Source organism: Podarcis gaigeae (assembly GCF_964106915.1).
Source record: "Podarcis gaigeae genome assembly, chromosome: 4".
Lineage (NCBI taxonomy): Eukaryota > Metazoa > Chordata > Lepidosauria > Squamata > Lacertidae > Podarcis > Podarcis gaigeae.
In genome coordinates, this window is record NC_139677.1 from 32,704,008 (window position 1) to 32,729,827 (window position 25,820).

The 25,820-nt window shown below is 41.5% G+C and overlaps 1 protein-coding gene and 1 long non-coding RNA gene across 5 annotated transcripts in view; one reads left to right on the top strand and one right to left on the bottom strand.

Annotated features, from left to right (window-relative positions):
• The window catches only part of MAP4K4 (mitogen-activated protein kinase kinase kinase kinase 4), a 132,910-nt gene that overhangs the window by 25,581 nt on the left and 81,509 nt on the right, over positions 1–25,820 (bottom strand). For 2 of the 4 annotated variants that reach the window (XM_083735426.1, XM_083735427.1), the window contains 13 exons: positions 24,224–24,314; positions 21,887–22,017; positions 18,705–18,759; positions 18,085–18,163; positions 16,456–16,631; positions 14,010–14,082; positions 12,661–12,871; positions 9,303–9,464; positions 6,762–6,848; positions 5,893–6,117; positions 4,645–4,806; positions 1,580–1,810; positions 524–630 (listed from right to left, as the gene is read on the bottom strand). In XM_083735426.1, coding sequence (XP_083591552.1) covers positions 524–630; positions 1,580–1,810; positions 4,645–4,806; positions 5,893–6,117; positions 6,762–6,848; positions 9,303–9,464; positions 12,661–12,871; positions 14,010–14,082; positions 16,456–16,631; positions 18,085–18,163; positions 18,705–18,759; positions 21,887–22,017; positions 24,224–24,314 — 1,790 coding nt within the window. The remainder of the gene's footprint in view (positions 1–523; positions 631–1,579; positions 1,811–4,644; positions 4,807–5,892; positions 6,118–6,761; positions 6,849–9,302; positions 9,465–12,660; positions 12,872–14,009; positions 14,083–16,455; positions 16,632–18,084; positions 18,164–18,704; positions 18,760–21,886; positions 22,018–24,223; positions 24,315–25,820) is intronic. The other 2 variants (XM_083735429.1, XM_083735428.1) reach the window with 1 other exon arrangement.
• LOC310843149 lies at positions 628–1,532 on the top strand. The gene is made up of 2 exons (XR_014563535.1): positions 628–1,229; positions 1,374–1,532. It is a non-coding gene; the product is annotated as an uncharacterized lncRNA (long non-coding RNA).

Consider the following 25,820-nt stretch of genomic DNA (forward strand, 5'->3'; position numbering starts at 1 on the left):
TACAAAAAGGCCCAGTGTCCGGGACCAGCGTTATCATGCCACAGCAGACTGCCCATTTCCAATCCCAATAAAGCCTCGTAGCCCTCTCTGAATGAGCAATTACTGAGAGGCGCAAGAAGAAGAAACAGTAACTTTCACACGGCTTGTGCTCTCCTACTGAGAGGCGGTATGGACCGATCCCAAGAGGAGGCAGCATGAGAATAGACAACAGGTGAGGGGAAGAGGTGGGTGCAATTGGGGAGTTGGTTCCCACTCAGAGCATCTTGACTAAGTCATTCAAAGCCTTTTGCCTGCACTACCTACAAACATGCTATAAGATGTGGTTCCAAAAGAAAACCAACTATCGTTGAATGGCTTGAGATAACTTCCTATATAAGACTGTATAAACTTGCCCTTAGAAGCTTCTCAGATACAGCAGAAACTGCCTTACAACAGCATCTCTCAACACTCAGTGTTTTTGGGGAACAATGGATTCCAGTTTGCTCCTCCCAATAGCTGAAGTGGGAAACCCAATACCACCAACCTTGTGGAATTTCTTTGACCTGCTTGGTTATTTTGCTGTCCACTGCCCTGCAGCGGCGAATCTCGGCGAGATAACACAGGTGATCTGGATGTTGTTCTCACAGGTACCTTGCGTGGAAGAATAAACTATTCAGATAACATGGCATAGCAAAAGAACAACATGTTGCTGCAACAATGCATTGGGGTACATTATTAAAACACTAGCATTTTGAGCAAAATAGTTCTAAAATAATTCACCAACTAGAGTCCTTAAGCTCATTTTGGACTGCATCTAAGATGCTGGAAAGAATGTAGGAATTTAGTAGGTAACTAGCAAACAAACACAAATACCCACTCACAAACTACCATGACAGTTTTAGAACATAGGACTTTGAAGCAAGGGATGCAAAAAGCAATCTGCTGTAATAGCATGGGAAATTTAGGAAATTAAGCTCTAAGGAGCCAACAAATGCCTAGTAATGGATCAGTAGAAGGCAGAGAACTGGGGGAAAGCAAGATTATATTTGACAGAAGTAAACCAAGCAAGAAAATACTTTCTTTGTGGATAGAAATGTCTCAACAAAACTCTACTGGTTTAAAGCCTGATATTCCATTTAGAGGCAAAGAGATAGCTTTCAGCTATTCATATGCTTTCTTCTCTACATCACTTGGCTTGATATTTTATTTCTATATAACAGCCACTGCCCACACTACATTTTTGTGTTAATGTTACAGATAGGTAGCCGTGTTGGTCTGCCATAGTCAAAACAAAATAAAAAAATTCCTTCCAGTAGCACCTTAAAGACCAACTAACTTAGTTGGTCTTTAAGGTGCTACTGGAAGGAATTTTTTTATTTTGTTTTTGTGTTAAGTTAGGGCAGAAATTCCTGTAAGATCTTGGCTGAAGAAGGGGAGGGAGAACTCCTTGCCTAAAGTACTGTTTCTGATACCAGTGTCACTCTTGTGGGTGTGCAATTCACTAGTTAAAAATCTAGCGCATGCCTTTCATTACTTTCGTTTTGCTTTTTGTTTCTTTTTGTTAAAAAAAATTCAAAATTCTGTCTTTCTACTTCCTTACCCTTGGAGGCACCTCGTCACTGTCTGATCTAGCCCAGGCCTTTTGGGTGGGGTCGGGTACCTCAGACTTAGAGTCAGAACTCTGATTTAGCACTTCACTGCGTGAAGGTGGATTTGGGTCCTGAGAGCGAAGATGGTGATGTGCAAATTTGGGAGAAGGGTCACTGAAGGAATGGGACCGCGAGACAGGGGAAACATTGTTCTTGAGAGATGCCAGATGGGACCACTGTACCTTACGAAGAAAACAAAACATAGAACATTCAATGCGTTCTGTTCACACGGGCTCCCCCCGCCCCCCCCATCAAAACACAGAATAAAAAAAGGCAAAGAGGGTATTTGGGTGGCGGGATAAGCACAACTTGGGATATGATGTAAGGCAAGCATGTGGTTGAAAATCAATACGAGCTTAAAAGCAAGGGAGAACATAAAATCAGCATTTTGGAGGGTCTATGCTCTGGGCACACAAATTAATGGGAAGAGATAAGGGCAAGTTCCATCTTGCGGAACCTATGCCAGATGAAAATTTTCAAATCCAAGTATCAAATCAAAAGGAATAGTAAAAAATAATATTGGCAAATACCGTACTTTTCCATCTTTTTACTGAAATTTACTGAAAAATTATGTTTAAAATAGGGGTCGTCTTATAAATGGGCAGTGCCGGGGGAGGGGGACATGGGATTGGTTGATGCCACGAGCCAGAGATAGCCTGCAGCATGTTATTGGTGTCTGCAACAAGGGATGGTGTTGATTGGATGTTGCTGTGGCAATTGGGTGGGCAATAGGCTGCTTCTGCTGGCAAGGGGGACAGATGTTAGGAGGCTGTTGCAACATGTGTGTGTTTGTGTGTGTGTTAGTTTTAGCTTCTAAAAAAAGTTCAACAATTCTGTGCAATCTCCCCCCATTTCCTTAATTTTAGTCCCCCAAAATAGGGAGCATCTTATATGTGGGGGCGTGTTATACACAGAAAAGTACGGTGTATATTGGTTTCAAAACAATTTGCCGGCATCTTTAGATCACGTAGTAAGTTGCTTTTAAGGCATTAAGACAGAATCACATAGAACAAAAATAAGACACCCTTCACATTTTCAGCAGTCACTGGCTGAAAATATGTGCACAGTGGCATTATATAACATGCACATACACTATGCTGTATAAGAAACAATATACACATATTGTATGTGTCACAGGTAATTTATACTAGAGATGCACATTAGAGACGACACATAAATATGACCACACACACTATGGAAGCACAGCTTTAAATCCATAGTTAACTCTGAATCCTCCAAGGGTAGCCTTGCAATAGCCACCTCTTTTGGGGATATACGTATACATAATTTTGCTAAGTACTCTTTTCCACCACAGCCTGCACACCTCCTTAAGGACATTTTTAAAAAGTAAATAAACACACCAGAGTAATTCCCCCCCTCCTAATATTGTGAAAGGAAATGGAAATGTTTTCCTCAATGCTTCCAAATTCACCCCATTTCTATTAATCTGCGAAGTAGTCCAGATTCAAGCTCACCCTACAAACAAGTAATCACAGGACTCTGAGCACAGTGAGCACTGGGCAAAATTAAATGCAACAAGAGTGTGAGAAAGTGGATGTATGTGTGTGTTTGTTCAGAGCAAGTATTGCGGGTGTATCAAATTCTGATTATGGCAATAAAGTCCCTGATGATTTTGGCTGATCCACCGGCATGGAATGTTCAGCTGAACAGACTCTTAACAGTTCGCAGGTCAGCTTCTTTTAGATCCAGAAAAAAGGATCATGTGTTGCCGAGATTAAAATGTCATAAAGCGATATTGTACAGAATCGCCAGAGTGTAGGAGGAGCTTAGGAATGAGGAACCCAGGAGTCAAGTAGATGGAATAAGACTGCAAACATAGGAAAAATGAAGGAATTTTAAGTGGTTCAAGGAAAAAGAAGACAGGAAATTAAAAGGGGAGCAAAATGCCGTCCCAATCGACACCACCACAATTTCACATAGTGATTTGAAGCGGCCAATTTGTTTTGCTGCAAGCTTCTAGCATAAGTGTATTATATTAAAACTGCATTTTAGAGATATTTAGAAAAGTGTTTTACTTGAGCTTCTACTGACAACCTATGCCGCTGTACAGGTTTTCAAAGATCTATTAAAATGTAATAGCCAAATGTTTACAAAAGTGGCTAAGGTTTTCAAAAACAGGTTATTTTCTTCTAACACATCACCTCAAAATAAAAGAGGGTTCTGCACTTGTGCTACACAGGTGAACAACAACCTGTTTGTATATAGATTGTACCTGAACAAGGCTAAAAAGTTAGAGGTGGCTACTTCTGAAAATATATTATATCTACATGGTGTCACCCATAAATATACAGAGAGAATCCCATGAAATGAATTCAACTAGGAACTCAGTTGTTGTTTTTCAATCCTTAAGTAAAAAGAAAGGGGCACATTATCAGTGAAATATTGTTTGTAGCCAAAGGAATCATCCCTCAAAAGCAATCATGAAGGTAAAATTACACCTGGAGATCTAGTTACATGGCTGTCTGGCCAAGACTGCTTTCACAGACGGACTAAGTCTGCTTGATTGCAGAAGTGCAATGCAGTGGTTTGTTTGTTTTTGCCATAAGTAGCTTGCTACTTAAGTCATGCCACTAGATGACTCAGCTGTCACTGGAAGAATTTTAAGGGAAACCACCATTAAAAAGGAATGAGATTCTGGGTCAACTGCTGCATCAAAAGATCAAGTCAGCAGGCAGAATGCAAGTGTTTCTGTATTTCATTGCAAGTTTTTCAACAGAATACACTAAAACACATTTTTCTTCCTTACAACCCACCCAACTTTTAACAAAAGCTGCATGAAGTCAGTTTTACCAGGAGAAAAGAAAAAAAGGAGGTGCAAGGGCAGTGTTAGCTAGCTTGGCTTAGCGCAGGAGTTACAACTCATTCACACATAATGAACGTGTTTTCCAAGACACAGTCATCCTCACGTTGTTCATTTGCATCTGTGGCTTTCCATACCTCTCAGTCATTCATCAGCTTCCCACATACTTCTCCCAGAGACCTTTTCTGCCTTTACCTGTGGTTCCATTGGCTTTTGCAGTGAAGGCTGAACAGGCTCGGAATTTCCATTTGAAAAGGACTCTGATCTTGAAGGCACTGGTGGCTCCAACACTTTGCTCGTCTGTTTAGACTGTGCTTCAGGGGAGCCCTGGTTATTTTTCCTATATCTATCGTCAACCTGAAAGAAAAACCAGAAAGTACATGAGCTGGACTTGCACGGCCATATTTGAGCGGGAAGATTGTCTACGGCTTTCGTGGGATTTCAAGGAATACCAGGTATGACAAAACATTGCAAAAGTTACATCAACTACAAAAGCACATTTGAATTACTATGTCTGTCTAACTAGTAAAACGGTTCTCTCTTTGACACTGACATACAGACACACAACCAGAAATTGGGGGGGGGGGGAGACAGTGCTAATAGAACAGCAGTGTTCCTACATAATGATGGACTGCAAAGGTTTGCAAAGTGTGTGCATGAAAACCCAGGAGTCCCTTAGAAGGTTTATCAGTTTCTCAATGAGAAACTCAAGAATGGCTGAAAAACTGAAAATGGCTGGAAAACCAGCCCACCTCTGATCCTTGCCTACAGTGTATTCATCACACCTTGTTCCTCCAGAGGGTTGGTAGTGGCATTCTCCATATAACGCACATGAAATTACACACATATATGGAACCTATTGCTGAAAAATGATATAACGGTCGCTTGCATACAGAATGGGCGGAAATAGATCCAATCCTAAAAGACTTTAAAAGAATCACAGAATCGTAGAGTCCATTTTTTCCACCTCTGAAGCACACTGGCTCCCAATACTGTTCAACATCCAGGACTGGGCATCTCTGCAAAAGCAGCAGGTTCAAATCATCACTCTAAGCCTCAGCTACTTTGCAGGATAATTGTGGTGATAAACTAGAGGAACTATGTAGCCCTTCCTGAGTTCCTTGGAATGAATATGTCTCTCTCTCTCTGTCCCTCTGTGTGTACACACACACACACACACACACACACACACACACACACACAGAGTGAGAGTGGTACCTCCAGTTACATACAGGATCAATTCCAGAGGCCCAGCCGTATCCCCAAAATTCCATAACTGGAAGACCACTTCTACTCACACGCATGTGTGAGCGGCAAACCCACTTTCAGATTTACCGCGTTCGCAATTTGAAAGTTGGATCCACTGTATGCATATATGGAGCATAAATGTTTTAAATGAATAAGCGTTGAAGAAAGCTTGCTAAATTTCAAAATTTCAGTTACCTCCCGTGGTCTTTCAGAAGGCTCATAATGGGATTTAGGCTCAGGAGTATGATAATTTTGTTTATTCCTTTCTTGTTGCTGTTGCTGCTGTTGCTGTTGTTGCTGCTGTTGCTGCTGCCGCCTATGGTCATGCTGAAGTGACAAGAGATACGCCTGCTCCTGTTGCAACTGGCGCTGCAGTCTCTCTGCTTGTCGGTGCTCTTCCATTTCCCGCCATCTGTATTCCTTTGAGAAAACAGGTCAGCATTCAAGACGTGAGTACCAAGGGTGTACTATTGCTACAATGCAACCGAATGTACCAACCATTAAAACTGGACCCCAAGGAGCACGTATTGGGTTTTGGTATTTTTTTTTCTTGGCGATGTTTTATGCTAACCTGAGCAAGACTGGAAACCCAAAGGAACAGTGGTGTTTTAATTAATTAAATTATTTTTTAAAGAAGAGAAATCAAGTGTAATCTTGAAGGACAGTGTGTTTTTGGAGGCGAGGTAGGGGAAGGGAAGGGGGAAGGAGACAACAACCTGGCCTTTATATTCAGTGTTTAATAAGAAGAAGAATAAATATTATGGTCTGCACTCTTCTTATTCTAAGGAGGGCTGTTCCAAAAACAAAAAAACAAAAAACTTGACTACCAAGCCAGTACATCCCCAACTTTAAAAACAGAAATCTACTCTTATTGCACTGTGATACAGTAATTTTCACATGTGCCTGCCAGCCCAATGCGCTATAACATAAATGGCTTTTGTTCCAAGTTCTATTGTGCATACAGTAAAGCTCAGTTGTGTCCAACTAGGAAAAGCCTGGGACACCAGCCAGAGAAAGGGAAAAAACCTATTGCTACTGAACAAAAACAGATACAGGTGCGTTACCAGTAACATGGCCTGCTCCTGGAGCAGCTGCTGCTGAAGAATTTCCAAGTGCCGCTGCTCCTCTTCTAGCTGTCGCCTGATATACTCCTGTCACACAGAAATTACCCAGCAATAAAATTGTTCACAACAGGAATGCATCGAAACCACCTGAGTAGCAAAACCACCCCAGGCAACCTTCAGGCAACAATTCACTTCGGGTGAATCGCTTCTTGTGAATCCTCAGTGAACAAGTTAAGAAAACCCTATCACCTAAAGCAGTGTTTCCCAAACTTAAGCGTCCAGCTGTTGTTTTTGGACTCCATTTCCCATCATCCTTGACCACTTCCTGTTACCTAGGAATGATGGGAGTTGTAGTCCAAAAACAACTGGAGACCCAAGTTCGGGAAACACTGACCTAAGTAATGGCTGAAAAGTACTCCACTAAAAGACTAAGATGGTTTTTGAGAAAGTCAGGTGGGAAGAGTTCCTAGGTTGTCTGATGAATTTTGAAAAATGTTTATTAAAGAAAAAAATAAGCAAAAATGTATTTTGGAAACAAACCGAGAGTTAAAAACACAACAAGTCTTACCAACACAGCCAACGCAAAACCACATGCAACTTTTATTAAAATAATTAGTTTTAGGCACTGTGTGATGAACCGTTAGCAACAGCTAGAGCCAGGCTTCGTTAAGGCATCCCTTTTGCGAGCTTCCCACAGGTAACTACACTGCCAAACACAACTCTAACCTCAACTGTAGATTATCCTAGCCTCTGTCATCAAAGCAATGCCAGTCTTGGCCAAGTATGTGGTGGTTATGACAAAACACAAACAAACAAACATCCACTAGAGAACAGGTAGAAGACCAAAAAAGCCTTTTCATCTGGAAATCTAAGCCTTACACTTCAGAAGTCAAACACTGGTTTGTCTGGCCCACTAAACCAAGCCTAAATATGCAGCACCATATCCGAAGCTAAGAACATCCTACCATGCAAATTAATAAATGTAGGTAACATAAAAGACATGCACTCAAACACAGAGAGACAGTGTATGCAAAAGCAATTAATGATTCAGTGCTGTGGCAAAATGGGAGCTACTTGAAATCTCATGAAGGAAAAGAAATGATGTGTACAGATTTGTTATATGCACCTCTTGCAAATACAGAGTTCAGGTGAAGTGAAGACAGAAGTGTGATTTCTTAAAATCAGCCATAGGGATAGAGTTTGAATAACATCTCTCTGAGTTGCCATCGTATTGTTAGAAGGTTGGGTCCCCCCCCCCTTAGCCCCGGTACAATTCTAGTTGCATGCAACTAGTAATCTCAAATGGGTTTGTGCATCATCACCGTCCCATTCAATGGGGCCCAGATGTGCAGCGTGAGGTGGATGTTTGCGGCACGCAGGAGCCCTCTTCTCAGAACGTGTGGAAGGGGCAGAACGGCCCACCTAGTCCCACCCCAAACATCCCTGTCCCCAACTGCTAGAGCTTCAGGCCTTCATAAACTGTGCATGAATGCAGAAGAAGGCAGAATCTCACTGTGTTCTGCTGAATGCGCTTAGAAACTTCCATATGATCGACCTAATGTCCCGTTCAGATCTTCCCTCTCAATGCATGAAAGACTGACCCCACAGCTGGCAGGAAAAGGGATGTTGGGAGTGAGACGAGGTGTGTAGCCTCCGCATGTTCGCAGGGCTACAAAGGCCATCTTCTGCATGCAGAATTTCCTGATTTGGGGCAATTTACCGCCATTTCATAGGACAACCTAGCACACATGGGTAGGTAACATTTCTGCCATTATGTGCTTCAGTTACTTAATATTCATTTTTACCATTTCAGAATTCTCAAAATAAATGTCACAGCAGGGGAGGGGAAATTGTTGTAATCCAAGTACAATTACCCATAGTGGCAAGCGCTATTTTTTTTTTTTCTGAATACAAAGTGTTAAGTTATTTCAGGCCCAATTATGTAACCACTTACACGGAATATTGTTTTCCTAGTACTGACATTGATACTTATATTAAAGCACTTGATTTGATTTTTTACATCATGTATCAAGTTATAATTTATTTTTAAGCAGGCAAGGCTGATACGATTTGGAAAACAGGCCCCTATTAAGGCATTTTAGTGTACAAGCCTGCAAAATATATATATGCACAGTTTGAATTTGGCATTTGAAAGATCATAACAGCACAAAACCTAAGGCCCATCTTGCCTCAGTTTAATGAATGTAATGGAAATTCACCCACCATGTCAAGCAATTTAAATGCCATAGCTCTGTGTAATAAATTTCCATATGTGCTATAGCGAGTGACTAAGAAGGGGAGCGAAGAGCCAAATATAATTCAATATAAAGCTCAGCTTCTCCAGCCTTCTTTGGGTGTGTGTCCCACCCCTAAATAAAACTGTATTTTGAAGCCCATTAGGTGTGACATATGCAACAAATATTCTTTTTACATGCAATATGGATGTTTCTTTGACCACGCAAGGGTTCCTGCTGGTTTTCTTCAATATTTTGTACTGGTGGGGAGGGAAATCGTACTTAATTCGCATTGTTTCTGACTTACCTGCTCTCTTTCCACTCTCCTCTTTTCCTCCTCTGCTCTCCTTCTCTCCTCTTCTTCCTTGCGCCTCTTTTCCATTTCCTCCATTCGTTTCTTCTCCTCCTGCTCTCGCCTTCTTTGCTCCCGCTCTTGCTGCCTCCGAGCCTCCCGTTCTCTTCTTTGTTGCTGCATTTAAAATATGTATATATTGTGATGTATACAAATGCCTCACCTCGCCCAACTCTTAAATAAACCAAGTTCAGCTTTTTATTTTTCTGTCTAAGGATACTTGAGTTTTTTTGCAAAAACATTGGTCAGATTTGCACCTCCTGACCAGAACATCCTTTGGATTTCCAATTCCCAAATTTTGGAATGCAGTTATGGGCCCAATACAACATCAAAATGCAGCATATCTGGAGAGAACACACTATTAAAATGTGTATTTTAAGATATATATTTTTCAAAAGTGCTATTTATATACAGTACATATTTAAATTTGAATTTCCGTGTGGGTGTTTTTCTAAATGCATATTAATTTATATACAGCATGAAACAAATCTATGAAGCAATACATGCAAAAGTGGCAAATACTAGAAACAGAGGGATGCATCAATCAAGTTTAAATGTTACTTCTCAACTTGAGATTGGCTTCCATATAAAATCCCTAACTGATGCTTGCTGGGCCAGTTACAGTTTCTTACCCTTACCTACTGCATACTGTTACTGTGAGGATAAAATGAGAAAGGGGATAACTATTTATGCCCTCTTGTCTCCTTGGAGAAAAGGTGTAGAATAAATATTATAATAAGTAATCTTGTTGCCACTAGTGCAAAAATGCTGTGTGTGATTTAAAAGTTGATCAGACGGTGACATCTGCTCCAATGTTTCCTGGGACGGCTTGGGAAACAATGGAGCACTCCTTCCTGTTTCAGGAGTAGCCCAATCACCTATCAATGGCAATACACAAATGAGTGAGGAGGTGCCTCGTTCAGTGTAGTTGCCACTGATTTTGCTGCTGGTGGGAGACCAGGTTGGACTTGCAGCTCAGCAGTCCACACACACAGCCTACAAAAAAAAAGCCCCTGCAGCATCTCAATACTATTATGAACTGCAGGACTTTGGGGCTTTTCCTACAGGCCCAGCTTATATTGCTGCTTTGCCTAATATCCAGCCTGAATAGTTCTAGAGAACACAAGAATATATTGTCTTAAGGAATGGGTTGTTGGACATGTATTGCAGAAGTTCACCAGGATCTTTGTTGGATTCTATCTCAGTGCATAGCCAGGGTTTCTCACATTCAGGGCACATACTCCATTTAATATACCACATTGGCTTTCAAACTCTTATTTAAATTCTGAAAAAGAATGGATTTCCAATGCAACTGCAAAAAACCTCTGTCAAATCCATCTGGGTGTGTGCCAGTATTTGGAAAGCAATCCCATATTTTAAAAGGGCTGGCATTACAATCCCAGAAACTACTTATTGTGTAAAACATTCCTGTAATCCCTGTCACAAAACATATGGGAAAATGCTATATGGATAACCTTAAACCCACTACTCCAAACAAAGCAATCCATGGCTTCTTTACTATCAATATTCAGTCCACTAAAGAACATAGGAAAAAGGACTTCAAATCTTTGGGGGGAGAGGAAAAATATCATTCAGCTTCCCTTGATTTACTTTATTGCATTTGCAACACATAAGGTGAATTGAGGACACAGTCCTCAAGCCACTTAACTCATATATTTTTTCAGTTTCTGATTTCCTTCCTCTTCTCCCTAAATAGTTCGTTTGGTCAACATTCTTCCAAGAATCACTATTAGTGATCTGGCCAAAAAGATTCTAAATAGTTTGAACATTAGTTGTTCTGTTCTTTTTCAAAACTGAAGATTTTTCCAGTCAATTTTTGTCAGTTAACCCAGTAATAGGGAACATGTTATTGATTCAACAGAATTCAATAACATGTCTTATTAATACTTAATTCTTCATGGTACATTGTCATATTTTTAAAACCATGACATACACCAAATGCTTCTAAACATGTCCCAACTGCCTCTGCTCTGTGCAGAACACAAAATCATCCAAGGTGGTAAATGTTTCTGAACAGAGTACCGCTTCCGTAGCACACCACCTTTTCACAAAGTGAAAATCCTACAGAAAACATGGAAATAAATAACACACTGAACAGAAGCTTCCCCAGTTCCCAGGTTTATGTTTCCTGCTCTGCCCACTAGCTAGAAGAATATAATTCCGTCTGAGTCACTGCAATCCTGGCTCATTTACAACCAGGTCTCAATCAGGGGGAGAAGGGCAAAGAGGAATTGCTTGTTCCTTGGCCAATAAATCATTGTTTGTCATAGTGAACATGGCATCTAAGTCGGGGCAAAGTACAATCAAACTTCTAGAAACCTCTGCCAGTTTTAGGCTAGTACATCCGCTGTCTCTGAACAATTATCATGACATCCGGCAATATGAAAGTTCTATCTGTAGTGTTTAGTCTGTGACAGCTTCATAATAACTGAATGCCAGTGTCAAAAAAAGCTCTCATCTGTGAACTAGCCCTCAGGTAATTATTTAAAAGTATTTCAGTCTGCCGAGTCTTGCTGTTTGTGTGAAACTCAGACAAGAATGATTATATAAGAACTTTTAAAAACAACAAAACTGTCTCACAAAGCAGGAAAAAGGAAAACAATTTAAGGAAGCCGTTGAGCGCCTTGTAAACATCAAAACTAAGTGAATGATCATTGTTTTTCGAGACTGGAGAAAGTAGGCAACACCATGTTTTTCTAGAGCCCAATTTGAGCACTAGCAATCTTGCGTTTGTCATTGCAGAGCATCCTGCCCCTAGCTTCTGCGTGAAGAGAATGACCCATATCTGAAGTGGAGCTCCACATCTATGTGAGAAGGCCTACTGGAATCAAGAACTCCGATTGTGCAGAGCTCCAGGTCAAATAAAAGCCTTCACCCACACAGGTGCACACTTGATGACTTAGTTGTTACATAGAGCCATGCCCTTTTTGTGAAAGGGGTGGGGAGCGAGCCACTAGATGTCACAGCCACTTGCTCACAGCTGCTGTGTTGAAGGAACACACCCCAATTAGGCTTAAATGATGAACACAGGCACAAAGTTTGCGCCCAACATTGGTAGGGCTGATGCTGTCTGCGTGAGACGACTGTTGTATCAGGAAAGGCCGGCCAGGCCTCCTCTCGATATGACATCCATGCGCCAGGATGCACTAGTCTGCATGGCGTCTCCCAATGCTGCGCAGCCTAGGGAGACATCCTGCCAGAATTTTCAGCATCTTAGGCTAGAATCTGTATCCTTTGGCCCTTTTAACAAAAGGTGAAAAGAGTAGACTTTTCCATTCTGGCCTGTTTCTACCTCTTCTAGCCTCCTCCTCTGCTCTTTCTGCTGTTCAATGCGCTTTTGTCTCTCTGCCAGCAGCTGTCGCTTGTATTCCTCTTGCTCTCGGAGCTGCTGTTCCTGTAGCAGCTGTTGTCTCCGAAGAGCTTCAGAACGTTCCTTGTTTTCCTGCTGCAATCTCAGGAAATCACGTCTGAGGGTAGATTCTCCAGGCACATTAACAATAGAACTGTAAGAAGGAGAGGGGGGGGAGTTATTAAAACCCAAACAAAAGCCAGTAAGTAAATAACTCAAGCATGCTGCTGGGAACTTTTTCATTTCACATCTTTCTTTAATTTCCCCTGGGGAGCACTAAAATGTACAGTAACACTGCAGGAGGGGGGTTGGGGGGGGAAGAGTGCCAAATCAGCAGAAATCAGAATGTAGTCAATTTTCTCCAGAAGTATGAACAAAAATCTGGGTGTTTTACTTTCTTGTTTTTAAGGGAAAGTGATCACACACACACACACACACACACACACACACACACCTGGTTCTTAGTAATCTCCAAGTTATTCACTGCAATGTCTCAAGCATCTTTATGCTTTGAGGTGCTTATCCTATCATACCAAGACAACGTATTTGCCTAGGCTACCATTTGGTATGTTTGGTATTTCGAGATCTTTAATATTGAGCAAGCAAACAATATCTTACATTTCCCCTGCATGATGGAAAATGAGGTCATTGCTCTGCTTCTGGTCATGTGACACTGGACCACTCATGCGCCGTTGTTGCAATCATTTAAACATTATTCCATCTACACTCTTGTGGAGAGGATTAGGCCAGGACGAAGCAAATGAGCTTCACACCTAAGCTGGGATTTGAACCTTGGTGAGCTTTCTGTGCTCAAACAAAATGTTCCAAACTGCCACACACTCAACTCTAAGCTGGATGGCAATCCTAAAAGGGGTTCAGGAAAAATGATAAAATAGATTCCTTGCGTGCGCACCCCCCCCCCCCCACAACACAAACACACAAAGAGAGAAACTCCTTATTCTACACCAATCATTAATATTAAGGATTCTACCCCTGCCTTTTAAGAGTAAGACCTTACTGGCATGGAGGGTGGGGCTATCAAAGGCTACGAGCCACGATACCTATATTGTACCTCCACTGGCAGAGGCAACTTGGCCCTAAAGCGGGGAGGGTGCTGTTACGCTCCAGGTGGCACCTGTCCGGCTACTGTGAGAAGAGGAAGCTGAACCAGATGGGCCTCTGGTCTGCTCTTGTTGTCTTGAGTTTGGTGATCTTGCAAACCAGATGTTCACAGAATTTTTAACTGGCCCCTAACATTTCTCTGTTGGATCACCATGTTAGAAATACACTACCTTGGCTCTCCTTCTTGTTCAGGCACTTCCTCTTCCTCTTCTTCGCTTCCACTATATTCATATTCAGTTTCATCTGGTAGGAGTGGGGTGGGGAGAATGTGGCAGGAGAAAACAGTCGTGAAAACAATTATCCCGGAATGTTTACACCCCACATTCCAAACAAAACATAGGAGTTCTATGCAAAAGCTGTTTTATCAGCCAAAGCTTTGGGAAAGCTCTGAGATAAAGATAATAATAGATAATTTCACCAACGTGAGGTTTTTTTTTAAAAAAAAACGACAACAACTATAGTAATGATGTAAATTTTAGGGAGGCCGTTTTAGAAACACAGGGCAATTATTCACACCAGAGAGTCCATTCTTAAGAGTGCTTTCGTTGCCAGAGCAAAAATATTGTTGCTGCGAACCGTCCAAAGCTATTTCACCAGACGAGGAGCACGAAATTAAACACAGGAATTCAATGTGGAAATTTTAGATACACAATACACCAGCATTACAACTCTCTCTCTACCGAGGGCTCTCAATTCTTTCTTCAAAATGACCACTTTGAAAGAGGTCAAAAATAAATATTGGGGCTGGATTCCAAAGCGCTATTTCAGGTGGAATTTCTGACACTTTTTTGACATCTCACTGGCAGATTGCCGTGCCATTTCGTAAACACCTTTTGCAATTATTTCCCACTTCAGTTTGTCATGTGGCTGAGGGCACTGCTTTTCAGGAAACTCATCCAGAACCTAGTGGGCATGCAGAACTAGTTGCATGCTTTTTAAAATGTCTACGTTTTCTAATATGTCTTAGAAATGACAGTACTGACTTTCTACCCATTCTTTAAAGCTATAACGTGGGCAACTTGTGGCCCGGGGGCTGAATGCTGCCTCAGCACCTCCTTCTCATGAGTATTCAATTCCTTTCCTCACTTTTAAAAGTGTTCTTCCCTCTTTCTATGGAGCAGAACAAATGGAAAGTGCAGTATTTTATCTGATTAAAATAAATTGATGCCCACCCCCAGAGGTATGGTATTGGGAATAATGTTTGGATTGGTGCTTATTCCAAATTAGCCCAACCCCAAATGAATTACTACAAAGGAAATTCATGCCTTGGCAGAAAAGTAAGGTTGTCCTCCACCACCACCACCGCCTAAAACAGCAGTTCTCAACCTGTGGGTCCCCAGATGTTGTTGAACTACAACTCCCATCACCCCTAGCTAGCAAGGCCGGAGCTCAGGGATGATGGGAGTTGTAGTCCAACAACATCTGGGGACCCACAGGTTGAGAACTGCTGGCCTAAAAGGTTTGTGCTTCCTTTGCCAGGCAAAAGAATGCAATGGTGAGCATTAACAGACCATCCCAGCACAAAACAGCGAATCCTATGGGGTGGCGATACAAAATAAAACACTTCAAACATAACTGAAACTTGTGGCTTCACTATGTATGGACTCAAATGAGAGAAAGCAAAATAGCTAATTTGCATCTATTAGAATATCTATATGGTAGAAGACCTATTGCACACATCCTTTCTCTGCTCTGTCAGTTGACCTGTGACAGCAGAGACACAGGCGAGGTCATCCCAGCCCTGGTATCAGCAGAGGACAAGGGTTGCTTGGCTGGTGCATAAACTTCCATTGCAGCAAACTGAACAAGTCCCAACTTGATGTAAATCCTGCTAACCCCCTGCCCAAACTGATTTCCCTCTTCTCTTTCATTCTACTCCTTCACTTCTATGGTCCTGTCACAGGGCAAAAAAATATGATACAGTCAAACCTTGGCTCTCGAACGCCTCTTTCATACGATAGTATGAAAACCCAGAAGTAAACGCTCCAGTTTTCGAACGTTTTTCGGAACCTGAATGTCCGACGCGGCTTCCGCTTGAGTGCAAGAAGCTCTTGCAACCAATCGGAAACCATGCCTCAGTTGTCAAATGTTTCGGAAGCCGAACAGGCTTCCAGAACAGATTACGTTCGACCACCAAGGTTTGATTGTATTCATTAAATCATAACATGCATCTTGTTTTTCCTTAAATTATAGGCAGGGAGGGTGGGTGTCTTACTGGGAAGGCAGCATGAGGGAGGTCTGATCTCTTCATTATCCCACCAAGATTTTCCCTCCCCATGAGCTATGGCTAGGAGCCTTAGAGGGGAAATCCCCCGTGGTTGCCAATGGCTTCTAGCCATGCAGAAAGTTGGGATTGCTTGGGATCATGATGTGGCACTGGAGAAATAAGCCTCCCCTCCTCACACCCAGCAAGAATCGACCTACCTGTAACCTGCAATTATTTAAGGGAAATAAAAATATATACCTGCATGCTACATGTTAAGTGAGCATCTAGTTTGGTCCTTAGTTTGTAAACCAGAACACCTGTGATTTATTTTATACACCGCTCTAGAACAAACCTTACTACTACAACATGCACACAAACACTGTGGCTGTAGTTTCGAAAAGATCACATACCCTTTTCGCCTCTCTTCTTCTTGGTTCTGTCTATGTGATCTTTAAGCTGGATTCGGACTTGCCTTTCATTTGGCTGATCGCGTATAAATGGATGTTTTAAAAGCTGCTCTGTAGAAGGTCGTTGCATATAGTTCTTCACTAAACAGCCCTCTATAAAACTAAAGAACTTTTTTGACCTGAGCAAAAAGAAAATGACACACATTTCAAGTCACTTTGACAAGATCAGAATTTATTTAGCAAGGTTCACCTTGCATCCTAAAAAGTGGCAGGACCAATCACTGACAAACAAATTTGGCTGAATGTAACACAAAATATGAGGGCAATAACTTCACAAGGAAAAGCAATTATATTTGCATGTATCTAAGTACATTAAGGATCTTAGGGGAGTCATTATCACATTTTTCTAACTCAATAACAAATGCAAGCAGTGCTATACAAATTTAGAGAGTTATCTTTCTAGAAATAAATGGTAAATAAGTGGCTGGTTCAAACTGAGCCTATTTTTCCTGGGGAAATAGCTTTAAATTAGCATGAGTCCCCATTCTGGCCAACCAATCAAAATAGAGATCCACAGGAACCTCAGGTGCACATGATCAGTTAGTCATTCCCTCTCTCTCTCCAACACACACACACACACAAATTCAACAAAGGACAACTCCATTTAATTTCCTTAAATGTAATTTATAAAAAGAGTTCTAAAACATTAGCACAAGAACTCTGCATTCCTGAACATAACTAGAGTCACCTTGAGGTTCTCAGTGGCTGTCAAAGTTATACATAAAAGTGGTTTGGCTTAAAAATACAATCTGATAGAGTTAATGAATTTCTGTCATCTGGCGAGATGGATAGCCATACCATTCGCTGTTTGCAATTATTATAGTGAAAGACTTCATGAATTTTAACAAATACCTTCAACATGGAAGCCAGGAGTTGGGTGGCATTTGCCCACTCCCTTATTATATGTTGTGTCATTTTCAGCTTCAGTGGCTGCAGAATTTGTCAGCCTAACAAGAAGCTGGTGTCAACCATGCCTATTTTTTGTCCTTTATTTTAACGTGTAAGCATTGTTAAGAAGCATTAAAACTATATAATGATCTCAGCTCGGGCTCTCACTCAGCAATTAAGAATTTTCAGACACCTGTGAATTATTTTTCAGGTCTTTAGAAGTAACACAATGGCCACTTGTGGACATCAAACCTCAGTTCAGCACTACATAAACAACCCTAGCAACCTGCTGGACTTGAATACGAAAGCTTTTCCTGGTCATTTCAACCCAACCAAGGACCATGTTTAACACCACCTATGGTTGGTTTTAGCAACCCAGCTTTATAATTCACAGTTCCCCTTTTTCTTCTTCTGAAACTCACCATAGTTATGTTAAATCACGATCCTAAGTTTGAAAGTAATGACAAGCAACATTTAAAAGAAAGTGAAAACTTCTGAACTGCTCCTGAGCATAGGAAGAGGAGGATAAATCAGATCACACAAGCCTGAAAAGAGGCAAGGCACATTCAAAATAGCTCTGAACAGTGGTTCTGCATTATGTCCGAACGTGGCTTTTCTGTCTTGTGAAAGGGAAAATGCTGTATCACAACCAATACACAACTTCCCATTATAGCAACCACATACCATTTCTTAGATTTTAGCCGTGGAGGAGGATTTCTAGGAATAAGAAACAGGGCGCGCATTGGATGCATGTCGCAGAGAGCTAGAAATAAATAAGAAAAAAAAAAGCATTTCATTCTCTGCACCAAGGCATTTTATGGAAATTGCTATTTCTGATAACCCATAGAAATGGGGGGGACGGGACTTGAGACTTAAGTTTCCTTGGCAAGACTATCCACTAAAGATTGTTCTTTACAGTTTACGCAAACACAAAGCATTGATACTGCTGCAGCGTATCTGTTTGAAGATCTGATGTCTCTCATCAGAAAGTTTATATGGATTCAATAAATCTCAGTTACAAGGTTTCTCCCATTGTTTTGTTTCTATAGCCCTAGCACAACCACAAAGTAATGATTTGGCACAGGGCTATCTGGCAAAAGGCGCTCTATTTATAGTGCTTTATTTTTATGCTGCTAGAGGAGGTGGGGTGGGAATCCAAGAGAACAGAAATCGACCGTTGTGCTTTCAAAAATCTCAAGTGTAAGCTTCGGTTACAAAGAGCAAGTTAAAATATAGGTTTCAGAATTTAAAAAAACAAAACAAAAAACCATCAGGCCAATAGAAAATAGATACATATCACTTACGAGGAGCTCCTTCTGCCATCTCGATAGCTGTAATGCCACATGACCAAAGGTCACTCTGCAAAAAGACGCCATATGTTAGCAAACACTTTTATCCATTTTTCTTTTCAGTCTCTGATGCACTGCATATCAAATTGCATAAACCTAGACTTTCCTTTTACCTTATTATGGGTGGGGAAAACAATACCCAAATAAGAATATTTAAACTGACTAATGGAGAACTTATTGTTTAGCATCTATACAGCCAATCTCAAACTCTAAGTAAGACTATGTTAAGCTAAAGGGACCCCTGACTATTAGGTCCAGTCGTGACCGACTCTGGGGTTGTGGCGCTCATCTCGCTTTATTGGCTGAGGGAGCCGGCGTACAGCTTCCAGGTCATGTGGCCAGCATGACTAAGCCACTTCTGGCAAACCAGAGCAGCAAACGGAAACGCCGTTTACCTTCCCGCCAGAGCAGTACCTATTTATCTACTTGCACTTTGACGTGCTTTCGAACTGCTGGGTTGGCAGGAGCAGGGACCGAGCAACGGGAGCTCACCCCGTCGCAGGGATTTGAACCGCCGAGCTTCTGATCGGCAAGTCCTAGGCTCTGTGGTTTAACCCACAGCGCCACCCGCGTCCCTAAGACTATGTTGGATTTAAATAAATATTCCAAGGGTTTTTTTTCCTCCTTTACACTCCCCCCCCCCCAACAAACCCCCACGTCTTCCCTCCATGAAGTAACATTTCTGGAATTTTTACAAATAAAAAAACTTTTTGCTATTTGGTGAATGTAATTACATAGAAACCAAACAAAATTGAGGAGTGCTGACACCAACAGAAAGCAAATATGGAGCTAAACTAAGCTCAAGGAAGACTCCTAAAATACACACTTGAAGAGGAAGGCTAAAAAAATTACTCCAAAGAGGTCATAGCCATGTTGCTTATTCTATTCCAAAATAAACATAGGGATGAATTTCTGATTATAGGAGGCAAGAAGACTTGAGATGCTACTGCTGTTTTTCCATGGGCTAGTTGTCCTAAGCTCTAGTTCCCAAGTATTCCCACAATGCTGTTGTAGGATGAGATTCATAAAATGATTTTTTCCCCCCAGGATGTTTGGTAGATTAAAGAAAATCTTAACATTCTAGTGCTGCCCAGAGATAGAAATGTCTCTGTCAGCAATAACAGACAGGAGATAACAATTATGGGTGGAGGAACACTTTGATTTCCCAGAAGAGACCCACTAGGTGGCAATTTGAGGACACTGTGACAGCTAAAAAAGACAGCCTTATTCCCCACTATCACAACAACTGCAAATTCGTAACATTATCAGTGTCATAATTCATCTTCTTTGGCACATGAAGCGATACCAGGGCTCATTTCCTGAGGCCCTTCTTCGTGGGCCTCCTCCATGAGAGGTCCAGAGAGTGGCAGCACGAGAACAGGCTTTTCCTGCCATGGCTCTCCATTTGCTGAAGGGTGCCAGCCAGAAACATTCATCAATAACCAGGCCTTTTGCTAATTTAACAATCTATCCCTGTGGTGGTGGCAGCGGTGTTGTTTTTGTTCGTTATTAGGGTAGGTATTCTTTGTGTTTTTAATACTGTAAACAGCTCTATGACCTTCTGATGAAGAGTGGTATAGAAATTTTAATGATGATGATGATGATGACAATGCTCCCTGTCCACTTCTTCTGTCCTTTCCTTCTCTCACATATTCTCAAAATCCACTGTGTTTCAGAGCACTATGATATACCTAATAAAAATAGTATCTCGTCTTATGTAAGATCTTATTCTCAATGGCAATTAAGGATTTCAAGTTCCCAAGCTTTATTTAGATTACTGCACTGTTTCTAGCAATGAGAATTAAATATTTTATTCTCTTTTCTCCTGTGGTTGCCTAAGACGTGCTTAGAGATTTCCATAATGCTGCTTTAAAAGGAACCTAACTTTAAAGGAGAAGGAGAAGGAAACAAATTATGAAACAAGACCATTTAACCCTGATAGCCCTTAAAGGCTGAGGTTTGTTGCATCTATTGATGCTCAGACAGAAAAAGTCAAATAAGGACAATCATCTCATATCTAATACCACTTTCAGATGAATAACTAAACCATGGCATAGGTGAATGTTTGCTTTCCCCCGCTTCCTCACATTAGGGAAGAATGAAAGCTTCCTCTTAGATCAAATCACAGTTGCATGTTATGTCCAAAGAAACCAGGGTCTTAAACCACAACACAACAAACTTTGGTTTCTTTTGAAGCTGAACTTCAGTTCTCCTTTCACAGAAGAAGAAATGGAGGTGGGATGGGAGAATCATATCTACCAGGGATGACCCTTGGCCCAATTTCATGTGAGCTGCACAGAAAGAAAGAGTGGAGGAAAGGAGAATTTAGGGGCACCTTCACATTTCCAATGGGACGCAGGTGGCGCTGTGGGTTAAACCACAGAGCCTAGGACTTGCCAATCAAAAGGTTGGCGGTTCGAATCCTCATGACGGGGTGAGCTCCTGTTGCTCAGTCCCTGCTCCTGCCAATCTAGCAGTTCGAAAGCACATCAAAGTGCAATTAGATAAATAGGGACTGCTCTGGCGGGAAGGTAAACGGCGTTTCCGTGCGCTGCTCTGGTTCGCCAGAAGCAGCTTAGTCATGCTGGCCACATGACCCGGAAGCTGTACGCCAGCTCCCTCAGCCAATAAAGCGAGATGAGCGCCGCAACCCAGAGTCGGTCACAACTGGACCTAATGGTCAGGGGTCCCTTTACCTTTACCTTCACATTTCCAACACTGAAAGCCCTCTATGAAGAGTGAGAGAGAGGGGAGAAGGGAGCATGAAACTTGTGTGCAGACACTCAACTTTGACTGCCCATGTATTTATTTTCACTGTGTGCACACGTACAAGCTGCACGAAGTCACACACAAGAATAGAAAGGTTGTCTTAAGATTGTCACATGTGGGTTTCATGCTCCTTCCTATATAGGAGTTTTCCATGTAGGAAATGCACTGTTGAGCTTTATACTACATGCATTAATTTATTAGGTTATACTGTCTGTGCCTGCTTTCCACCACTTAATTAACTGTAAGAGAAATTCCTTAGAAAAGCAAAGGGGGTGGGAGTCATGTCTTCAAGGCACAGCACCAATGATAAATACAGAATTTGTAGAACACTCAATACACCCCAACAACTTTGTTAATATTTCTCTTACTCTGTAGTCATATGTAGCATCTGGATTTTCATCACAGGCAATAACTTCTGGGGCCATCCAGTAAGGCGTGCCAATAAAGGTATTTCTCCTACCAACTGTCCTGTCCAGCTGAGCACTAACACCAAAGTCCACTATGTCAAGAACAGAAAAAAAGAAGAATCAAAACACACTGAAGCGAGATCTCCAGGATCACTGTAAAATAAATAGGTGTTCTGGCAATATGCTGCTGATATATACCAAGGCTTCTACAATTCGGAAAATGAGTTAAAATGGACATTTATACGGATCGAAGCTAGAAGGTATTCGGCTCATTAGTAGAAAGTAATCTTCAACACATCTCATGGGTTTACTGACAAGATAGCATCCATATCAAACAAAGGGCTGCAAGAACATTGTCCACAGAATGTTCTTTTTTATCTAGCTGCATGCACAAAGCCAAGTAAGTTGTTCCCTTTTTGAAGGAAGAAGGGTAGAATAATCAAGGGCCACATGCCACATTTAGCAGAGTTTGCACATACTAAATCAAACCATGGCTTAGCACAAACAAGCGAACTGTGGGGCTGAGAGGAGATTGTAGTCGCTTTGCTTCTAACTGGTCACACTCATGCTGCACTGAGCTAATCCACCATTTAGCTTAGTGTGTCACCTGAACCTGGTCTCTCTCCAGACATGCCATGAGCCGTAACCAAAGTTTGTTCTTTGTTTACAGATCATTGTTCGTCAGGGAGAGCTGAACCACAAATGTGGGTTTGGACAACATGGCAAGCCAAACCACAACGCCACAGAGCACAAAGCAAGGGAGGAGCAAAATGGCTCCAATATCCTCTCTAGGAAGCTGCGTACGTGCTTGTTCATGCTAAGCCATGGCTTGGCTTAGCTTAGCATTTAAGTGTGAACGAGGGCAGAAGACTTTCTGACACAGAAATTAATCTCTGTATCAAAAAATACAATTTCCTAAAATGCATGCTATACCAGCAGCTCTTTTTGGACAGTATGGCTACTCATTGGAGAACCAAGGCAACCCTCTTATTTACTTGTTACCAGGAACAACCCACTCAACAAGCAAAAATGCTCTGAAGTCAGATTAAGAGATACAGAAACTAAGCAGAGATTGAATAGGGTCAAGACACAAATGCTACAAGTGGAATCTAGAAGTGAATCAGTGCCCTCAAAATGAGAAAACAGCTTAGCTATTTAGTTGCATCACAATAAGTACTCTTTTATAGATCTGACACAGGCATGGATGGAAAACAGATGCTGGAATTCCCTACCCAGGGAGATTCACATGGTGCCAACACTGCTGCCTTTCAAAGTGCAGGCTAAATTAATCCTTTCTGCCCAAGCTTTTAATATTAACTAGCATGTTTTATCAGCTGTGCTGCTGTTATATTTGTATTTGTTGTTGCTTAATTGTTTTAACTGGAATTTTCAGGCATCCTTGAACGCACTTCAAGTTTGATAACTTCGTTTTTATAAATCTGGAGTGCCGTGCATAATCACCATTGATTAAGAAGGTCTAGGCTTATAGGGGCCTGTGCTTATTCCCCAAGGCTTTATTTAAGAAGTCTCGCTTTGCAATTTAGCAAGAGAGTGCTGTTTGGACCCCCAAATGGTGACCAAACCCATAGTGGCAACCTTGTCCCAAGTTTGGTTCCTAGACACTTTCAGCACTAAAATACTCTTCATGATGAGCAACATGCTTGCAACCCCATCTGTGTGCAGTTTCTTTCCATGGTCCTGTCACTGGGGTGAGGGTAGTACTTGCAGGTTTTGCCAAGGATTGCAAGACATATACCGTCTTCCCCCATCACATGGAGGTGGGTAGGGGAGAGAGAAAGAAAGCTGAAACCTCAGAGCTTAATGTTTATGGCATGGCCAGTTATAGCCTGCATAGTTTAGCTTCATGTCGGCTAAAACATTAAAACGCGGAGGAGAAAGTAAGAAATGCCGTATTGTTTGCTCTATAAGACTCACTTTTCCCCTCCTAAAAAGTAAAGGGAAGTGTGTGTGCGTCTTATAGAGCGAATGCAGGCTGCGAAGCTATCCCAGAAGCCAGAACAGGAAGAGGGATCTCTGCTTTCACTGCGCAGCAATCTCTCTTGCTGTTCTGGCTTCTGAGATTTAGAATATTTTTGTTCTTGTTTTCCTCCTCCAAAAACTAGGTGCGTCTTATGGTCTGGTGCGTCTTTTAGAGCGAAAAATACGGTAATCTATTTTTAAAATATAGATTTGCAACCCTCTTCTCTTCAGCTGGATAGCAAATGCTGCCTATTGCTGTATGGAAGAACAGCAACAGCAGAGGGAGGGAAAGTGAGTAGAACAGGCTAATTAACTTACCCAGTTTCACCTCTGCATTTTCTGTTAGCAATACATTCTGCCCTTTGATATCCCGATGAATCACATGGTGGGCATGGAGATGAGCCAATCCCTGCATTTAAAAAGAAAAACACAGAAGACTGTAGGGTCTTCTTCCGCTTTAATTTTGCAACTACACTCTATTGCAACTATTTGACAAAACCATACTATAGACCTTGGGGGTTCTTTCCCTCCAGCCCAGCGCAACATGATCAACTGTAGATGTTTTCAACAGCATGCCACCCACATAGACCTTACTTGTCAAAAATAAGTGCAGCTATAAAGCGTTATGCACACATTTTACAAAGGTGAAGCACAACAGCTATTTTAAGAATATATAAATATGTATAACGTATGCTTGCCTGGCAAGAGTTAATATTATAAGGACCACACTGCAGCATGACAATGAAACCACTTATGGAAGCTATGCAGAGGTATTCAAAGGATATACAAGAAACAAAACAGTGCACTTTTGCCAGGAATATGGAATGACTCAGCTGTGTAAGAGAGGACTAAAAAGCAAATAAATGCTCAGCTTTAGGAAAGGGGTGGCTAAGAAGACATGTGACATAAGGAGTAATTAGGAACACTTGTTTACCACTTCTACTTACTGCATGTTTATTACCTGCCTCGAGCCTCCAGAGGAGGCTAAAAACTGGATGTGACAAACTTAAAAGCACAGTAGCAGTGTGAATTCTAGATGCATTTTTTCTCTCTTTAGCTTGTACTGTTATGCAGATGAGCAGATATATAAATCTATTTGGTACAGATAGTGTCTTCAAGCATGGCCAAATTATTGGAGGGGAGGGACAGGAAATGGTTTATGTTAACCGTTTGCTGCAATTATTTGCAGTGGCTTAAGTCTTACTCATTTACTTCCCATTGCATGCTAGGACAGCACTGGAAACTCTTTCTTCTCACTGTCTGTAAGTTCCCAAGCGGCACAAAGAACAGGAAGCATGAATCATTTGTGATTCCCCTCACCTCAATAGGTAACATGCAACGCTGGTCCTGTGGGACACCTACTGAACTTCTAGAACTTAAGTGAATGTGCTGATTTTTACAAAGTACTGAACTGTATGAAGAACTCTGAAATTCCATGAGAAAAGAAGACATGCTTGCTATCCGTCTCCTGTGACAAGTGATGATGACCTGAAGCAGTGCTTTGCTAAAGTTGGTTCATTTTTCTTTTCGGTATCAGTGTTGGGGGACAGATAGGCTAGGAAATATTTCTGAGCCAGTTATTTTCGCTGTTCTCTTTTGTTTTCATGAAACTTAATTGTGATGGAGATACTTCAAGTCAAGTGCAAGTGTCAGGTCACTTATAAGCAATACCCCCAAGCAGCCAGTTTTCTTTTCTTTTCTCTCTTTCTTTTTTTGCCCACAACGGACATTATTTGAAAGTGCTTTGGAGCTGAATGATTAATATTAAAATAGCACAAAGTTAACTGATTTGCTTTAAACAAAAATCTTTGATCATGATTTACTATGCCCAAGCTGCTTTTACAACATGTGTTAAAAATAAATGAGGGGATCCAATTAAATTGAACACTGGGCAGGACTGGAATAAAGGCAATGA